The 13,433-nt window shown below is 42.6% G+C and overlaps 2 protein-coding genes across 6 annotated transcripts in view; both read right to left on the bottom strand.

Annotated features, from left to right (window-relative positions):
- Nucleotides 1-287: 287 nt before the first annotated feature.
- On the bottom strand, nucleotides 288-8,041 carry NRAS (NRAS proto-oncogene, GTPase). Of its 2 annotated transcripts, XM_045816690.1 has the most exons (7): nucleotides 7,915-8,041; nucleotides 7,294-7,421; nucleotides 4,902-5,080; nucleotides 2,543-2,702; nucleotides 1,399-1,522; nucleotides 1,019-1,060; nucleotides 288-912 (listed from the first exon to the last, which is right to left on the bottom strand). In XM_045816690.1, the coding sequence occupies exons 2-5, from the start codon at nucleotides 7,402-7,404 to the stop codon at nucleotides 1,403-1,405; spliced, it is 570 nt and encodes a 189-aa protein (XP_045672646.1). In that variant the 5' UTR covers nucleotides 7,405-7,421; nucleotides 7,915-8,041; the 3' UTR covers nucleotides 288-912; nucleotides 1,019-1,060; nucleotides 1,399-1,402. The 2 variants fall into 2 exon arrangements, with proteins under 2 accessions (XP_045672646.1, XP_045672647.1); XM_045816691.1 differs by lacking the exon at nucleotides 1,019-1,060.
- Nucleotides 8,042-8,169: 128 nt separating this feature from the next.
- CSDE1 (cold shock domain containing E1) overlaps nucleotides 8,170-13,433 on the bottom strand; it is a 33,434-nt gene continuing 28,170 nt past the window's right edge. For all 4 annotated transcript variants that reach the window (XM_045816489.1, XM_045816490.1, XM_045816491.1 and 1 more), the window contains 4 exons: nucleotides 11,740-11,918; nucleotides 10,773-10,936; nucleotides 9,871-10,003; nucleotides 8,170-9,457 (listed from right to left, as the gene is read on the bottom strand). In XM_045816489.1, coding sequence (XP_045672445.1) covers nucleotides 9,410-9,457; nucleotides 9,871-10,003; nucleotides 10,773-10,936; nucleotides 11,740-11,918 — 524 coding nt within the window. In that variant the 3' untranslated portion in view covers nucleotides 8,170-9,409. The remainder of the gene's footprint in view (nucleotides 9,458-9,870; nucleotides 10,004-10,772; nucleotides 10,937-11,739; nucleotides 11,919-13,433) is intronic.

Genomic DNA, 13,433 nt, shown 5'->3' with positions numbered 1-13,433 from the left:
CATTTGATAGGTAGTAACCTACAAAAAGTGGAGCACAGGTAAAAATTAAGTGAAATTATTTATACTTGTTTCCAGTTTCATCTTTCTCTTGGGAGAACCTAAAAACAGGTCTCTGGAAAGCGGACTTCACACATGTAAGAAATGGCATCTGCTATCATATTGGTATGTATTATCTTTCTCTCAAAGATAGACAGGTCCTACTCATACCTCAGACATTCACTGTCACCTATACTGGTTTTCAAGACATCCATTCCACTGCAGGGTTGGAAAGGGAGTTCACAACCCACTCATAGGAAAAAGGCACTTCACTGTGAAAGCCAGGTTTAATTGCATGAAAGTCGAGAAGGCTAGGATAGACTCAAAAGTCCGTATTCACGTTTGTACTTATGATTACGGAGCAGATGCCAGCTTACAGAATATAGCTGATAACATTACAAACAACCGAACACCAACAACATTAACTATAGCCTCAGCAAAACAGTTACTTATGACATTTCTCCAAAAACCAATATAGTTCCAAGTTCAACAGTAAAAAGAAAAAAAAAAAAAAATCTCCAGCAGTTGCTACATGAGAGCTTGAGACACTGTTTTCTAGAGAATTTAATGTCTACAGTTTGGTTCTGTTTCAGAGTGTGAATTGCTTATCAGATGAGAAACCTGGGGTGACAGAGGTGTGTCTGGGAAGAACCCAGAGTGGAAAACTATCGGGGAGTGGTAGCAAGAGGTTCGTTTCTCTGGTCAGACAACCAAGTGAGGAGGTAGTTACGCCGAGAACGTCTCAAACAGAGAATGATGTACTGGTCTACCGGGAGCTGGGGAAGCGGCGGGGCCGCCGCCCCTCGTGAGGCTGACGGCGGCGACAGGAACACTCCTCTCTCCTCCAGGGAAGTCGGGACCAGGGTGTCAGTGCAGCTGGAAGGAGACGGAACGGGTGTGTGAGTGTCACTGTGAGAGTGTGAGAAACAAGCGGAAGCAATCGACACGAACGATAATCCATGCACTTCCGAGCCTGTCCTACCTTGACAATGGCTCTCCTCCGATGCTAGAACTTTAAAAGTATCTGTAAGAAAGAAAGACACACCGTGTCAGGAGCACCTAGTTTGGATGCGGTGCTTCTTCAAACTCTTGGTAGGTGCCAAGAATGTGGTCTTCACACGGTTCATCCATAATGTCTTCTAATTTCTAATATTACTGAAAATGTAACCATGTCTGTAAAGTAATTAAATGTTTTAAAAATAGTCTAAAACTCAGTACTCTCGGGGAGGGCATGCAGAGGAAAACATTTTATAGTTGTACGTGAGCAGAAATCCTCAGGCAAATAACAACATAAAAGATAACAACAGCAACGCTCCTCCACATGGCTCGGTTTAGAATTATGTCGGGAGACCACGTGCTCACCTTGTTACATCACCACACAGGGCAGCCCCATGCAGCCTTGAGTCCCATCATCACTGCTGTTGAGTTTTTTCATTCGGTACTGGCGGATTTCTCTCACCAGTGTGTAAAAGGCATCTTCGACACCCTAGGAAAGAAAATGATAAAGACAGCCTAACAGATACAATCCAAGTTGTAAGCGCTCTCTCACTTCTTTATATGAATTTAGAATTCCAATTGTTAAATTGTTAGCTGATAAAATAAGGCGGTTTAGCCCTGGCTGGTGTGGCTCAATGCATTGAGCACTGACCTGCAAACTGAAAGGTCGCCAGTTCTACTCCCAGTCAGGGCACGTGCCTGGATTGCAGGCCAGGCCCCCAGTTGCGGGTGTGCGAGAGCCAAGTGACTGATGTATCTCTCAGACATTAATGTTTCTCTCCCTCTCTTTCTCCCTCCCTTCCACTCTCTCTAAAAATAAATAAAATCTTAAAAAAAAATAGGGTAGTTTAGAGAGAGCATACTAAATTTAGTATTCCTCTTGAATCACATTAACAGGCTGATATACAAATGGCACATTTTACAAAAATAACATCCAAGCAAAGGAAAATTGGTAATGTGGGACATACAGAACCACCAGATCTAGCGATTCCATTCCACAGAACTTAAACCGTATGCAGGGGCTGGTGTTGAGAGAAAAGACTAATGCTTATCTTTAATCAAGGTCTTCATTTAGTCATGTCTGTGCATGCTAATGGGGGAGTAAAAATTCCACAGCAGAATGTGAACAAGTTCATTTTGGGTTCAAACCAAAGGTTAAAATAGAACACTATTAGCCCTGGCTGGTTTGACTCAGTGGATTGAGCACCGGCCTGCAAACCATAGGGTTGCTGGTTCGATTCCCAGCGAGGGCACATGCCTGGGTTGCAGACCAGGTCACCAGTAGGGGGCAGGTAAGAGGCGACCACACATTGATATTTCTCCCCCTTTCTTTCTCCCTCCCTTCCCCCCTCTCTAAAAATAAATAAATGAAATCTAAAAAAACCACTATTAAAATATTAAAAATCCCTAATAACAAAGAATGTGCATCATACCTCTAGCAAAGAGTCAGTCAATCAAACTTCTCAGCTTTAAAACAAACCCTTGCCAGAGGCTGGAAGCTGTACTCTACCTGTCTGGTCTTGGCTGAGGTCTCAATGAATGGGATCCCATAACTCTTGGCCAGTTCGTGGGCTTGTTTTGTGTCAACTGTCCTCGTTGGCAGGTCACACTTGTTTCCCACTAGCACCATAGGTACGTCATCTGAGTCTTTGACTCGCTTAATCTGTTCCCTAAAAGGGGGAATATATTGTAAGAATAAGCTTTTTGGAAGGAATAAACAGCCAGGGCAAAAAGGAATCTAGCAAATTTAATCTAGGCCTCTTAACATCTACTAGTGAGTTTCGTTCTCCCCCTCCTACGTATGAAAGACCTTGCATGCATAACAAGACTGGTCTAGACTGATTCAACAGCCACAGGAACACCAAGTCCCAGTTCACCTTCCAGCGGAGACGGATGGTTCATCCGCCTTGACACATGCCCCTGTCAGGCTCCTGGGTTTTCCAAAGAACTTGGCTCTGACTTTAACTGGCAACTCTGAATCACCCTCTAGATCAGGGGGGTCAAACTCATTTTCACCGGGCGCCACATCGGCCTCATGGTTGCCTTCAAAGGGCTGAATGTAATTTCAACTTCTTAACAGTTAAGGAGTAGTTACATTTATCCAGTCCTAAAATTATTTCAGCCTTTTGAAGGCAACTGCGAGGCTGATGTGGCCCCTGGTGAAAATGAGTTTGACACTCTTGCTCTCTATTAAGGTCCAAAGTACAAAAAATAAAGTGCCTTTCTGAGCTTCCCTTGACAGTGATGGTATTTATCTACCTCTCTAGGTGTGCGGTGTCCCCGTGTTTCCTTCAAAAAAATTAGAGCTGGGAGTCCAAGATATAAAAGAAGCCCCTAGAACTGCTCTTATTAAAGGGGGTCTAAAGGACCTGGAACTCTCAACAGGGACGACACCCCCTTCAGTGACATTTAAGACACATCACAGAGCGGTCTGCAAAGTACTGCTCGGATTCTCTTGACCAACACTGTCCAACAGAACTTCTTACAGCGATGGAAATGTTCTGTATCTCTGCTGTCCAACCACACCCACTAGTCACATATAGCTGCTAAACACTGAAAAAGTCAGTGCCTACTACGGCCAAGCAACAGATTTTTCACTTTTTAAAAAATTTTAATTAGTTGAAATAACCAAGTACTGCACATTACTGCCTTCCACTCTGCCCCCGGGATTACATATGAAGCCATGTGCCTGAAACGTATTACATTGGGGGATGATGGCAGTAACCTACGTTAAGGGATGATATAAGGCAGCCTAGCTCTGGCTGGTGTGGCCCAGTGGACTGACTGAGCGCTGCCCTGTGAATCAAAGGGTCGCCAGTTCAATTCCCAGTCAGGGCACGTCCCCAGTAGGGGGCGTGCGAGAGGCAACCACACACTGATATATTTCTCTCCCTCTCTTTCTTCCTCCCTTCCTCGCTCTCTAAAAATAAATAAAATCTTAAAAAAAAAAAAAAAAGACAGCCTAAAAAGGAAAATGACTTCTAGAAATTCAGAAAATAGGTGCCTGCCAAGTGCTGGGCATTTTATCAAGTACTGGTACTATTTCCAGAGAGGAAGTGGAAAGCAGAGCAGGTTTAGGAGCGACAGAAACACACACACACACTGAATTCAGTTCTGGATTCAGTCTGAACTAGTCTGCCTGTGTGAGCAGACTTCACTACGTGGAGACACTGCTCTGAGCGATTTACGTATTTATTAATTCGTTTAATTTTCAAAACTCTTGGTAGGTACTATAATCTCCATATTACAGATAAGGAAATGGAGACACAGAGATTTAGTGGTCTGCCCCCGAGTACCAGGGCTAGCAGATGAAGGAGCCAGGTTTCAACCCAGGCACCTGTGTTTCAAACCGCTAAACGAACACGGAGCCAGGAAAAGGAGCCCCGAATTTTTGGTCCTGGCTCTGCTACTAGTTAACAGTTGAGACTCCACACACCTTATGAACCACCTTCTGGACTCTGTTTCTGATTCTGTAAAATCAGAATGTTGCTCTCTCGGCTTTATCTAACCCCCATTTGTTCCTTCCTATCGTCATCTCTATGGCCTACTGAAGAATGCTTCTCAGTTGTCTCCCCCTCTGAAATTCCTTTGTGACCTAACAACTCCTCGAGTTCTGAATCACTCTCACTCGCAAGCTTCATGGATAAACTATCACACGTTCCAGCCATATTACATTACATAAAATAAGTTCCAGCATTAACTTTCAGTAATAACCCCAGATTCCCAATGCCCAACAAACAACCTAAAATTGACCCCTCTCAAAATTAAAGAAGCTGTATCTTTCCTAGCATAGTATCCGCACACCCCCTGGCAAAGCCTCAGAATACACTTAAAGACCATCCTTTCAGAGAAAATAACGCTCCTGGTACCTGTACAGGTTAATATCTGCAAATGATTTGCTATTATTGATGGCAAATACACAGAGGAAGCCTTCGCCTGTCCTCATGTACTGGTCTCGCATGGCACTGTACTCCTCTTGTCCAGCTGTGTCCAGTATGTCCAGCAGACAGGTTTCACCATCTATAACCACCTGTTTTCGGTAAGAATCCTGGGGGGGGAGGGTGTGAGAGGGAGATTCCACTTTTATTAAAAACCACAGGGAATGCAATGCTATCGCCAAGGTTAAATAAGCTCCTACTCAAGTCTCTGGTTTGTCCCTCCAACTGCTAATATATAATTATAAACAGGAAGTTAATTAATGTCTTCCTAGGAAAAAAGCCCCAAATCCTATATGCCTGCAGAAAGGAAAATGTGAACGCTCTGTTCCTGGAAAAGATGAAAAAAAGGTAGAAAGTCAAGAGGCAGCTCTATTGCAGCTGGACTAGAGATTACTCACAGTGTATTTTACGTATGAACTGAACTTTTCTTATTTGAGTGTTTACTGTACATTTAAAATTCTAAACATACCTCCACTATTTATAACCTGGCCCTGGTTACAGTGTCACTTGTGTTTATAATTAAATATACAAATACTTTTTATTTCAGACAAGGTTATAATATCAAAATATTTTTCTCATCATCACAGATTGTACCTTTGGGCAATATCCCTCCATCAATTTCCTAAAGGTTACAAAGAAGGTAGAGACATAAAGAAATCCTCAGAGAGACAGATGGACAATCATATAAAAAGTACTTTCAATTTAGCTTGAAGGCAAAAATTTTACTTATATTTTAACACTTGTGTTCTGGAAATGTGAGTAAAAAAAAAAAAAGAAAAGAAAAAAAAGAACACCTCATCACACTTAGTGAAAGATCTGGCTCCAGAAATAGAATTTAGCCTAGTTTCCCAGCCCATCGATCAGTGAGTTCCTGGGGCTGTACTTTAAATGGAATTCACATCGCCAAAACTTAAGAGCATGTTAAGTGTCTGACTTAAGGAGATGAGCAAAATAAAAATTGTAAAGATAGGTTTCAGTCAAACTGTTTTAGAACAGAGGTCAGAAGTGGTTCTTTCCCAGCAGGGTAAAGGAGTCACTGACTGGAAAGGGCATCTGAGAACTCTCTGGGGTACAGGAGGAAACAGTATTATTTGTTATCTAAGTGGTGGTTACTACATAAGTGTATACAAATTTAAAAAGTCACTAAGCTGCATCTGCATCATTTATGTGTTTTACTATATGGAAATTACCCAGCAATAACTAAAACTCTGAAAAAGAGTAAATGGTTCTAACAATTAATACTAAAGCTGCTATGCCTAAATAAAAGATTTTTGCAAAGTACTAATGAATAATTTTTAATAATGGCTATATTAGAATTAGTTTGCACTAAACACTCAGTAGCTGGGCGGTTGGAAGACCAGGGTGTGGATTAAAACAAAATAGTCTCTAGAGTTACACATTTCTAGGCCCTGGCCGGGTAGCTCAGTTGGTCAGAGCATAGCCCCAATACACCAAGGTTGTGGGTTCAATACCTGGTCGGGGCATATACAAGACTCAACCAGTGAATGCATAAATAAGTAAAACAACAAATGGATGTTTCTCTGTTTAAAAAAAAAAAAATCAATAAGTAGAGTCACACATTTCTAAATTGAATGACAAGGCCTTTTATTTAACAGTTTTTTTGCCATTCATTGACACCAATCTGTAACATGAACTCCCATGAAAACAACAGGATCTTTAAATAAGTACTTTTTACCCAGGGCTTTACCATTCACAAAAAGTCTAAACACATTTGGTTTTTCACACCATCCCTGTGTGGGAGGTAGGAGACGCTTCCTCACAGTAACTTAACAGATGAAGAAAACAAGGCTCCGAGAGATTAAGTGACTCGCTCACTATCACATAATTAAAGACACTGCAAACGGGGACTGAAATCCTAGGCACTGCGACTGAAAATCTCATGTTCTCTCTACTCCAACCCAGTCTCTGCGACTTCAACGAGCTTAGAAATTACAACTGTAGAACACCCCGGTCTCCGAATCTTTTATCTCCATGCTCCTACATTATTCAGAGAACCGCTCTGCCTATGGCCTGTGTCTTTTTTAGAAATAGAGCTGTCACGTATGAAGAAATGAAATGAGTTCAACACTGACTTTGCAAGTTCACAGAACTGTTAAAAACTGTGGACTTTTTAGAAAATCTTCAGCAGCTCATAAAAATGAAGTGTTTTCCACAAGCATGGAAAGCTTTATTTATTGTATTAATGAACGAACGCAGTACCCAAAATAACTTTGCGCTTTCTCTCAGCTAAAGAATAGCTAAAGGGTACGGGTGAGGGTAGACGGAAAGAGAGCAGGGTCAGCGGACTACCCCTGGGCCTCACCTCTATGGTGGGGTCATATTCATCTACAAAGTGGTTCTGGATTAGCTGGATTGTCAGCGCGCTTTTCCCAACACCACCTGCTCCAACCACCACCAGTTTGTACTCAGTCATTTCACACCAGCAAGAACCTGTGGGAAAGCAGCAATTACGGTTAATTGGCGAGCCACCACTACAGTACTTCAAAGTACATCAGTAGTAAGGAAAGCCAGAGTTGGAAATGTGTCTGTTCCATACACGTGACTCTTCATTTAGTTCTCAGAGTGATTCAGGAATGCAAAAACACAAGTTACCGTGGGTCTCCGAATTCTTAATTACAGTCTTCTAGCTACCGCCACCCTCACCTATTTTTCAGCAGGCTTTGGGCCCCGCCCTCGGCCTAAGGTAAAGGCAAGCCCCCCTTCCTGCTCCTCCCGCCAGGCTTCTCAGTTCTGGGGGGCTACCTTCAGGCTGCCCCCGCTTCAGGATCCCCCGCCCGTCTCCAAAGATCTTCGCTGTAGGACTCAAACCGAAGGACCCCCGCCCAGGGCCTTTGTCTCCAGGTCGCAAATTCCACTGGATTCCCGGCAACGATCAGACGCCTGTACGCTCCAAAGCCCAACGCGACACACACCAGAGCCTTACCTCCAGCCCTGGTGCCTCCGCTGCGAACGGATTTACAACCAACACCCGGAAAAATGTTAGAGACCCCGGAACCGCCATGAACAGCCCCCACCAGGGAGCGGCACTTCCGGCCCCGCCCGCTACGTAATCAGTCGGCGCCCCAGGCGCTGCGTCCCGCCCCGGCCACGTGGGCCCCGACCCGGGAGGCAAGTGGCTGGCCACACCCAGACCCGCCCCTCCCGCTCAGGACGTTTCAATAATGAAAGCGCTCGGTGCTGGTGTCTCAAAAATCAGTAAAACTTTATTCGCTTCCATTCTTTCGCCAATAACAGAAAACTGGAGAAAGCAAAAATGTTTTGCGTTTACAAAGATAAATGGCCTCTTTACCCAGAGAAGATCAAAACCTCAAACGACAACGGGGAAGATAAAAGCGCCCTCCCCCACATCCCCTGAGCTGACCCTTGTCATCTTAGACAAAGCCTTCAGTCCACTGGCCAGGGACCCTGTATGTGGCCAATTAAAGATGACGGCCAAGAAATCAGACCAATCCGTTCCCGTGATATAAAGTGGAATAGAAGCTACACCAAGGGTCAAGTGCCTGTATTTTACAGGACACAGGAACCAGGTGGTTACTTATAAAAAAAACAAGATTCATTTCAGGCACAACTTTTTTATTTTTTTGTTTTGTTTTGTTTTAAATCAGTAAAAGAAACTGGGTCCTAGAAGCTGCAGTGATCTAAGCAGCAGCAAATTTGTGCATTCGTCTTTGTTTAAATATGTTTAAATTATCACACTCCTGGCACACCTCATTTGCATGAAATTCTGCACCATACATACTAATTGTAGTAAATTTACCCTCCCCACCCATCCCAGGAAAAAAGAAAAACTACTCTGGAAGATAATTTTCATTGAAATCTAACGAAACTTTCATTAAGTGGACTGTGATAAGATTATAAATGATATGAAAAATAACACTTTAACATTTGGCCATCAAGGAAATGGTTTGCCTATACAAATTTTTGCAATTAATATAGTCTACCCTCATGTGGTCCTCAGAATTAAAGCATAATGAACAAGAAAAGATAAAGAATGCAACTGAGTGCTAAGGCAGGACACCGTGCCAGAGTGATGAAGGTAGAATATATACTAAATACCAAGTGCAGAATTTCATAGGGCCAACCAGGTAACAGTCTATTAGTTTTCACTTAACACGGGCAAAGTGGATTTTGCAGTTACCAGTTGCGTTATATGCACCAAATAAAGCTCCTAAAATTGATACTACAAGGCGCCACCTTAAGTTTTCCAGGCTGCAACTGTGCATAATTTTAAAATGGTTTTCTTAAATTTATTTATTTTTTTAAACATAACACGAGGAAGGTGTTAAAATTGGTGTAATAGCTCAATAGAATAAGTATTCCAGATTTTGGGGAGGGATGAAGAGGGAGATATTCAGACCCTTCACCAGAATCCCCCCAACTTGATCATAGCGGATTAATGATGTGCTTTGTGGATGTGGTTAGTCAATGACACCAGCCTGACGGATCTTTCTTTCTGCACCAAATCCCTGTGAAAAAGTAAAACTGCAGTTAATGACCCGAGTGCAGGATAATCACAGCCCACTCACAATTCCAAAATGTACTACAAAAGCACTGTTTTTAATCACCTTAACCATTACCAATTTTTTCCCAGAGGAAATCTATAGTAAACCCTCTCAATCTACTTATTACCTAAAACTATGTTCAAAGTATCATGAAAACCAAGAAATGTGCTTCTTAAAATAAAGGTAAGCAACCATTCTGCTGGGGGCTGCATCAATGTGTAAGGACTCCCAGCCGGTTATAAAGCAACACTTGATGTTCCTTATTAAGCTCTCTGAGATATGTGGAACTAGGACCTCAAGTATTTATTATGATGGTCTGTCAGTGTTCTGTCCCCGCACTCCCCCCTCCGCCCCCGAAACCTTGCATGCCGTCATACCATTGAGTTGTCTGGTCCCCTTGGCTGACGAAGAACCATTAGGCGAGGAGCACTGGCATCATCCAGGGTGATGTTCTTCAAGCGATTGACCAGCCTGTCAGGCCGTGGAGCCGCAACGGCCTTGGGGCCCTCACTGTAACACAGTCAAGAAAAGAGAAGCAGCAACACTTGGTGGGAAGAAAGCAAGTACTCACAGGAGCGTGTTTTCCACATAACTACCCAAATGACTCAGTTTTAATGAGGGGGGACTCTTGCCTCATTTAGCCAGCCAGCTAGCAAGACAGGACAGACAAGTTTGCTTGTGTTTTTACTCCCAACTCAAGGCTGACTACTGCACAGGAGCTGGAAGAATCATTCGGGTGAGGGTCATCCCTAGATTGGCCCAGACAACATAAAACAAGGTAGTGGGTGTGAAAAACCTGGAAGACTTAAACACAAAGAAATATTTCCAGAGACTGCCAGCTCCTTGCATAGTAACAATGTTACTATTTTTTAAGTAAAAAAAAAAAAAACCACACCCACAAAAAACGCATAGAGCCAGAATTGCTAAACTGTAAAATGAGACTTTTAAGCACAATATATATAACCTAGAAGTGGCTTAATGAAAGGAGGGATAAAAAAAGAGATAAGCAGAATCTTTTAAGAACAAGGAGTACACGATCTTTTTACATTTAGTATATATTATGTGGCAAGTGCCCAATTAATGTTTCACTGGGCCAGATTTATGAGACTAAGAGTTTACACAATGAAGACTAGAGGTGAAGGACATAGGAAGTATCAAGCAATAACCAGAATGGCAGAAAAGGATGAAAAAACGCAGATGGAAAAGGGAAGAAATGTGGTGAAGCCGAGATCACAAGATATAGTCCAGAGAGACTGCCAGTCCAACAGCAGAAACTCACCAGACTCGCCAAACGTTACATGCGCTGCACTTGCCAGTGCGCTGATTAAGAATCACTGAGAATTCCACCTCATCTCCAGCCTGTAGCTCAACGCCATCCTGAACTTCTTTCACATGGAAAAAGAGCTTCTTGCTATCTCCTACTTCATAGTTAATGAAACCAAACTGGAATTAAAAAAAGCCTGGCTGAAACAAATGAAGGTTGCCTTGTGCCTTCATCTATTATATGAGCTAAATTTCTGAATTACATAAAATCATTAAGGAACTGTTACATAAACATATGCATGATTTTGATCACTTCTAGAATTAAGGTGGTTTATAGTATTATAAAAAACAGCCACACAAATACTGTATTCACAGTTCTGACATTAAGAAAATGTTCTGAGGGCTCACAGGGATTTTCTTGAGATCTAAGTACCAGGAATAGCTTTGTTTGCCCTAAGCTTGTTTCATGAACACTCTTACACACAGTTTCTTTCTTTGTGTGGTCTGCAGAAGCAGCTCTGAGGTTTAAAGTATACAAAATCGTAGTCTTTCTAGTCTGAAGATCTATTTGCCCCATCATGCAATGTTAGTTGTCAATATCACTGATGTTCTTCATGTTTTTATACATCACCTCAAATTGCTGAAAAAATGGTAAAGTGGGGCCCTGGCTAGTGTAGCTCAGTGGATTGAGCGTGGGCTGCGAACCAAAGTGTTGCAGGTTCGATTCCCAGTCAGGGTACATACCTGGGATGCAGGCCACGGCCCCCAGCAACCGCGCATTGATGTTTCTCTCTCCCTCCCTTCCCTCTCTAAAAATAAATAAATAAAATCTTAAAAAAAAAAAAAAGAAAAAAGGTAAAGTGGAAATAAAAACTAAGTAAATGGTTGACAGTTCCAACCTTGGCTGAAAAATTTTCAGGTTTTGGTTACTATCATCAACTTATGAAAGAATCGAATTCAGACCCAGAGACACCACCACCTACCTGATCTTTCACACACTCCACAGTGGCCCTACGCAGAGGTGTGATGTTGTAGGCCATAGTCTGTGCATTTTGGCCCAGGACACACAACTGGAATTTGACGCTCTCCCCTTTCTGCAGGCAATCCCCTTTGTTGGCCATTCCAACTATGCCAAATGGGTAGACCTCGCCTTTCATATCCCCTGTGAGAAGAAAAAGGCACAAAGACTAAAAGCTAGTATTTCACGAAAGCTGATCCTAGTATATATTGCTAAAAGTGCCTTAAGTTCCCTAAAAATATATTTATTTTTACACCTCAGACATTCTTTCAAGCTTCAATGAAATCCTAAATACTATAGCGAAAACAAATGAGAACCTGTAGCTCATTATTACCTTACTAGCTAATGAAGAGCTTTAAATAATATTTATAAAATTAAAAATAAAACTACTGCTCACAATCTCATTATCTAAGTATCTGGTCTTTTTAAGCACTATGGATTGCTAATATGACCCACTATCTTTTTCTCAGGTTCACAATATGAGCCCAGCGACCAAAAATATTTCTGACCCACACCCAACTGGGTGCGAAACAATAAGCCAAGCGCAGGCAAAGACGACGTGAATACAGATTTTTGCCATTTCACCCCCTTTCTCTGTTCTGGTTGTGGTTCCCTCAAACCAGCAGGCACCTTTCTCCTGAATCAGGGCTCAGCACACTTTCCCTTAAATAGCTAACCAGTAAATATTTTAGGCCTACAGGCCATCCTGTCTTTGTCACAACTACTCAACTGCGCTGCTGTAGTCACAAAGCAACCAAAGACAACACGGGGCAGGCAAAAGTTTACACTTGTCTGCACAGAAAATAACGCAGTAACAAATGAGTAAGTAATACCATAAGCTCTGGTTTGCACACTCACAACTGTAAACCTATTTTTGCCCACCCATATGTAAACAAGTGGTCTCGGCTATTTCAAATAAACTGTCTAAAAGCAAGCTACCATATCTGCTGATGTCTGCTCCTGAGTAAAAAGCTGGCTGGAGGCCTATGCAGGTTACGAATAGAAACTGGGCTAAAGAGTTCAGCTGCTTATCATCAATTCACCGGGATGCTGTATCCACTGAACCAAAGAAGGTGGAGAAAAGGAGAAAAAAATTCAGGTGCAAGTGTAAGCTTCAGAACTGCAAATCCATTTAACCGTTCTATTGATTTTGGAGGTAAGAATTTTCAAACAGAGGAACCACAAAATTTGAGGAGATACTTCCAACTGATGAAGTCACGCAGAAGGACTAGACAGATGGTTTGATAGAGTGGCGTTAAAACTGACTACCACACATAAATACCAGAGCCCTGGCTGGTGTGGCTTGGGGGACTGAGTGCCGGCCTGCCGACTGAAACTGAGCCAGGGAAGACTGAAGTTATCTTGTCCGAAGTCACACAGCCAGAAGCGGAAGAGCTGATTTTCAGATCTAGGTCTCCCAACTCCAAAGCTCATCATGGTCGTGTCCTGAGTTACAGCTGTACTCCTAAATCAAGAGCTGTTCTCCGCACCAAGTGGGAAAATGTGGCCTATCAAGTCTCAGACAACTCTAGACTTAAGAGATTTCAGAAGACTCCTTTTCCTCAAAACCCTTACTTTGGACTATATCCTATAGCCAGGGTTGAAGAGTAAGTGATCAAGGGGTTGGGAATGCAAAAGGAAGTAACAGTGGCACTGGGG

Source organism: Phyllostomus hastatus, unplaced genomic scaffold (assembly GCF_019186645.2).
Source record: "Phyllostomus hastatus isolate PE091 unplaced genomic scaffold, TTU_PhHast_1.1 phas_scaffold_216, whole genome shotgun sequence".
Taxonomy (NCBI): domain Eukaryota; kingdom Metazoa; phylum Chordata; class Mammalia; order Chiroptera; family Phyllostomidae; genus Phyllostomus; species Phyllostomus hastatus.
Note: the sequence above shows the minus strand (reverse complement) of the source record. Positions and strands in the feature narration are given on the sequence as shown.